At 43.4% G+C, this 6140-nt stretch overlaps 1 protein-coding gene across 1 annotated transcript; it reads right to left on the reverse strand.

Moving 5' to 3' along the window:
- Positions 1-1477: 1477 nt before the first annotated feature.
- Positions 1478-4309, reverse strand: LOC116247182 (pentatricopeptide repeat-containing protein At5g66520-like). The gene is made up of 2 exons (XM_031619193.2): positions 3890-4309; positions 1478-3816 (listed from the first exon to the last, which is right to left on the reverse strand). Exon 2 carries the CDS (start codon positions 3721-3723, stop codon positions 2164-2166), a length of 1560 nt encoding a protein of 519 aa, XP_031475053.1. The 5' UTR covers positions 3724-3816; positions 3890-4309; the 3' UTR covers positions 1478-2163.
- Between the last annotated feature and the right edge of the window lie 1831 nt (positions 4310-6140).

Consider the following 6140-nt stretch of genomic DNA (forward strand, 5'->3'; position numbering starts at 1 on the left):
GGTGGCATTTGGATGACAATTTAAAACCCAAGTTTTGAAGGCAAAACCTCATTTTGCCTTCAAAATGCATTTCAGGTGCATTTTGCCTCCTCCATGTTCTTTAGGCAAAAATGATGCTTTTCCCCTCCCCAAAATTTTTGTCTTGTCATCCAAACATCCACACCAGGTTTAAAAAATGGGTTTCTAACCAGGTTTTACCAAGTGCTTAAAGGGCATGCTAGAAACTTTGGTACTAATGTACCGATGTTCTTAACTCCTATCTTATAGACATAGCGATATAACACATCCTGGAAAGGGCAAAAGAAAGAAAGTGGAAGAAAATGCAAAGCAAACTTAGCTCCACTTATTTAATATCAGCATGGCCACACTTATTTAATATTCAGTACGCAATAAACGAATGACAGAGAGAAGGACATTAAAAAACACACACACTGCCTAGACAAGCTGTCTAGCGGGAGAGAACTTAAGCCCCTTGAGTAGGGCGGTGCACGAGCGAGCCCTATAAGAAGCAGCCAGGAAATGGGACAGGACGTACACGATCTGAAAAGGGTTGACGTTTTATTGAGAAGGAGCCACGAAGGATCTGAAAAGGGGTGATGTTTTATTGCAAATGGTTTTACCTTCCCTTTAACTATAGAATGAAGTTGGGCTGCATTTTCGTTGAGAAATTTCATGATGGGCAACTTTATTCGTAGCCAGAAGAAATTTAGCCCAACCTGAAGTTCGAACAAAGCGGGACTTTTTCAATTAGAAACGATGATCAATCCAAGCATTCCGTAGCGTCCAATATTACTTGGGGAAGATTTTTCTGTCACAACCTACATCTTTTTTTTTTTTTCCCCGAAGCTGCTCCCAAGCACCAATACCTTAAAAGCTCCAATGGTTTTTCTTGACCGAAGGAAAAGGGAAAGACAGTGCTAGGAAAAGAATTCATGCCTCCTAATAGGAAAATAATGTAATCGTCGTCGGGTGGGAGTCCTAATCTAATCCGGAGCATGTAGGGCAGAGCACCATCATCATCATAGTGGCCCATGATCCGAACAGTCGACCAGCCTAACTGTTCATGTTCTGTGCTCTCCCAGCATCATTGGTGGGTAGATCAGATATCACGCTCGGAAAGACAACATAGATCCACCACAAGGCCCAATGCCATGATGGAAATGACAAGTTGATGATTACCACCTCAGCTCACCTTAAGCAAGCTGAATAAGCCGATAGATGAATTATACGAAGTATTCATCGTTTAAACTATTGGTCGTGCACAAAAGGATTGTGTGTATATTGAAGTCATCTCAATCAGCAGAGTGCTCAAGAGACAAGTGGGCGAGTACATAGTCCAACCAACCCTGGCTCGCCACTTTTTTCTCAAAGGCCTAACACAACCACAGGATGTAGACGGTTCGGGCTCAACTTGGATGCATCTTTTATCGAAATTCACTTAAGAGGAGTACGTGTGACTGGATTTACATTCAAACTTGGATTTGGATACTACTTATTCCAAACTGAATTCAAATTAGACTAACATAAGATTCGGCATCTGTATGTAATGTAACTGAGTCACATCTTTATCAGATCTCAGTTGGATATTGGACTTAGATTCAGATAGAACTACAAAATTGCATGTCGATTTTGAATCCGATCAATAATTGGATTTGGATATTTTTACCAGACCTGACTTCAAAAATGGAGCAATATTATATTATCATATATCTGAGACAGCAGGTTACGCATCCGGGTTCCGATTCCAGGAAGAAATCAGCATTGGGGGGGAGGAGATGCAGCAGCCGGACAACTTGTATCTTTGATTGGGGCTTAACGCCAGGACCCAGCACCGTCAAGTCACCCAGCAGATGGCGTTGATTCTTTTCTTTCTCCATGCCCAAAGTTTTCAACACTTCACATGCAATCCTTGCACGTGCATAATGAAAGCAATTCCCATCCAAATTGCATGGTTCATATATTATCTTTGCCATGGAATGACATTTATTGCAGATACGAAGGTTGTGGGCAATCCGAATTGTCGTGCCACGAGGAGTTCTGACCAATCCAAACGCCATTTTCTTTTTCGCCGTGCTTGTTGATGAATATTCTCCTTTTCTTCATCATCAACGTCTGGCAACACTGGTGGCGTATCCGGCACATAGCCTGCAGATTTTGCCAAGGCTAAACCTCATCAATCATGGTGCCTTCAGTTGTGCCCCCGTAGCTCGAGTCGTCGACCTCTATCCAACTGCACCCTGGCGGCTTCCTTCTTCCCCTCATGTCCATCAGGTTACGCAGTCGGACCAGGTCGTCCCACCGTTGAGCTGCTGCAAATGTGTTGGCCATGAGGACCAGGCAGCTGGCAGCATTTTCTGGTTCCATCTCCACAAGCCGAGCGGCCGCCAGCTCTGCACGCTTTACGTCCTCGTGGGTCCTGCAACCGGCAAGCAAAGCACCCCAGACAACATCATTCGGACCAAAGGGCATCGACTCCATCAGCTTCTGGGCTTCGTCAAGGTGGCCCGCGCGCCCAAGCAGATCGACCATGCAGCCGTAATGCAATGCTTGCGGTTCGATGCCGTAAGCACGAGTCATGGATTTGAACAGATCCCAACCTCGTTTAACCGATCCTGCATGCGCACACGCTCCCAGCACCGCGATAAAGGTAACGCCATCTGGCTTCACTCCTGCTGCTTGCATGCAATGGAAGGTGTTCAAGGCTTCCTCACTTCGACCATTCATCGCGAAACCATTGATCATGGCCGTCCAAGACACGACAGTTCTCCCAGTTATGTTCCTGAACACCCGGTATGCCATGTCGATGAGCCCGCATTTGGAGTACATGTGAACCAAGGCATTGCCAAGCGAGACATTTCGCACAAAGCCCATCCTGTCCGCGTATGTATGCACCCATCTACCTAAGTCCAGGGCACCTAGTTCGGCACACGCAGACAGGACGCTCACCAACACGACTTGATCAATCTCCACTCCCCAGCTCCTCTGCATTTGGTGGAACAATATTAGCGCTTCCTTGCACCTTCCCGACTGTGCACAGCCCGAGATCATGGTCGTCCAGGAGATGATGCTCCTCTCCGGCATTTCGACAAACAAGCTCCTCGCGGCATCCGGATTTCCGCACTTGATGTAGCCCCGGACCATGATATTCCAGTCAATCGTGCATCGTTCAGGCATTTCGTCAAACATAAGGCGCGCGCTGGCAAGATCCCTGCCCTCACAATAAGCATTGAGGAGGTTCGCCTTCACATGGGCATCAGAGACGAGGCCATTGCGAAGGACTTTGCCGTGTATCTGCTGGGCACATCTTACAGAAGAGGGGGATCGGCACGCGTTGAGAAGAAAGCAGAAAGTGAAGGAGTCGGGCTTGCTCGCTTTTCTTTCTTGCCCTTGCATCTCGTTGAGCAGGGCGAACGACCTCTTGGGGCTGCCACTTCCGGAGAAGCCTCTGATCATCTGGTTCCACAGCAGCGTGCTTGGGTTGTCAACCTGTCTGAAGGCGTGGTAAGCGTAAAGGACGTCTCCGGAGGGGGAGGTGGCACAGAAAGATACAAGCTTTGCTAGCAGGAATTTCTTATGGGAAAAACCGTTCAGAAAAATCTGAGCATGTATTTGAGCGAGTTCTCTCATGGTGGTGCAATTATGAGAGAGCAACAGAAATAATTCTTGCTGCAACATTCTTGGGCTCAAGGGGTGATGATGGCGACGGGTGCATCCTCTTCCCATGTCGTCTTCGTCTCCCACTACCAGCCGCACCCCAGTCCACGGCGCGCTGCAGCACCCTCCATGCAGTTGTTGGATTCCATCCACTGTTTGAATCTGCAGTCTGCAAAACATTAGGACCCAGCGCTGGAGGCGTGTTATCCATGTACATTAGTAATCCAATCGGTACCTCTCTCTCTCTCTCTCGCCCCACAATCGGAATGCCTCCTTCCGTTATCCAAACGCCCTGATTCTTCCTCCACCACCCTCACTGCCGCCGCCACCAATGGCATTTCCCGCTCCCTTCCCCTTCAGACGCTTTCCACTGCGGCCGTCGTCTCCCCGCACGGCCTCCTTCCATTCTTGGGGGTCAGCCGGTCAGGGCATCTCACTCCCTCCCTGACTTGAATAGTGATTGGTTGTCTAGAATCATCCAACGTATTTATGAAGGCGTTACACATGATAAAACTGTTCATCATTTTCTCTCAATCATTCGTCAGATCAGATGCCAATGCCATGGAGCTGGATGACTCTGGATAAAATTACTATTCATTTTTCTTTTGAACAGAAATCTCACAACGATCGACTGTCATGAGTGAATGACTCTGGACAATGAAAAAGAGCCACCAAAAATATTAATATATGTACATATGCTAAACCAACCCCAATGCATCCACCGCTATAGGCCGTTGGATCAAGTGCGATCATCGAATGGCCCATAGCAACTAACGGCGGATGGGGAAAACAATGCCTACTATGTCTGAGGTTCATCCAAACCCCAAAACAAACTAAAACCGTGAAGGCAGAAAGGTATGACATTGAAGTTTTATGTTGACAGCCTAACTAAACATAAAAAATAAAATAAAAAATAAAAATCAACCCAGAATACATTTCATGGATGCGTCTAGATCAAGTGCTTCTTAGTTGGCTCTTATCAAACATGTTCACAGCCAAATCACTGGCTTACGAACTTCATTTGAATTTAAAGTTTGGAAGGCTTTAAAAGAAGCCTATGCAGCCAGACGGGGTAAACAATTTTGCAACTGAAGTCTCAATTACAATACCTGAAAAAAGGTGTCCGGATTATGACTGATTATTTTCAGCAAGCTAAAGTCATTACTCATCAACTTGTGTCGACAATGATGATCTTGTCCTTCACGTTCTTCGAGGCTTACCGTAGGATATCATGCCTTCAAACTTGTTATCAGTACCAGAGTCATACTTGTTCCCTTGAATGAATTATACGGTTTACTTCTTATTCATGAGTCTCACACTGAACCGGCAGTGACAAAGATGATGGTGCTCTCTTATCGTCAGCCAATTTTATTCAAAATCAAAGGAATTACAATCAGCAACAAAACAACAAGGGGAAGATATCAGGGAAAATGAAAGAAGTGGTAGAATAATAAACAAAATAAGAACTATGTGGAGAATTGGACCCCAGATTGGGGTGCTTTTCATCACATCACCAACAGTTTAAGCAATTTACCTATTCAGTTTTCATACCAAGGCAATGATGGAGTGTATCTTGATAATGGTGTTACCCTCCATATTTTTCATACGGGCTTCTCCTATCTTCATCATGACATATTCAGTTTCAAGCTAAATGATATTATACATGTGCTTATGAAAAAGAAAAACTTTCTCTGCGTTGTCAAAAATAATAAATGTCTGTCTTGAATTCTTGTCATCTACTTGTTATGTTAAGAGCGCACAATAAGAAAATATTCTTGATTTTACATGTGTGTGTGTATATATATATATATATATATATATATATTTCTTATGGACAGTTCACAGATATTATTTTTCATGTTTTTATCAGTGAGTTTTCTCTCATGTACTAATAAGAGAAACTCTGGTTTCTCTAACAAATCTTGGAAACTCAATTTTTCTGTCAATAAGAACTTTAAAAAGTTATTAAAATATAAAAAAATAGCAAAAAATGTAAAATATGTTGCAATATAACCTAATATATTCAATATTGAATTTGGATGCATTGGAAATTTGGAATCGCTATGTCCCCTAAACGGGTGCTCAATCAGATTTGACGATTTTAATAACTGGATTCGGATACGGCATGACCTTTATTCATTGAAATTAAATCCAAATTTGGAACTGAATACGTGAATATCAAATTAATTCAATTTGATAGACTGGACATACTGTCTGAATTGGAACCGTTAAGTTCCCAGTTCAACAATCTTCAATACGAGACCATGAATTAGTGAGAGAGAGAAGCTGTCAGATAATTGCATTTTTTTTAATAGAACTGTTAAAATATACTACAGAAAACAGTGAATGTTTTTTTAATGGAACTATTAAAATATACTACAGGAAACAATGTTTTATCTTCAACAAAAAGTTCAACAACACACACATTTTTAGTTGGTTTCTTATTACTTCGGCATTTTTCATGCACGCTTTCTTTATAGTTTTTG

The sequence above is a fragment of the Nymphaea colorata genome, chromosome 2 (assembly GCF_008831285.2).
Source record: "Nymphaea colorata isolate Beijing-Zhang1983 chromosome 2, ASM883128v2, whole genome shotgun sequence".
Lineage (NCBI taxonomy): Eukaryota > Viridiplantae > Streptophyta > Magnoliopsida > Nymphaeales > Nymphaeaceae > Nymphaea > Nymphaea colorata.

Bases quoted from the DNA above. Each gene is read 5' to 3' on its own strand.
- LOC116247182 (XM_031619193.2), bottom strand. From the start codon at position 3,723: ATGGGAAGAGGATGCACCCGTCGCCATCATCACCCCTTGAGCCCAAGA.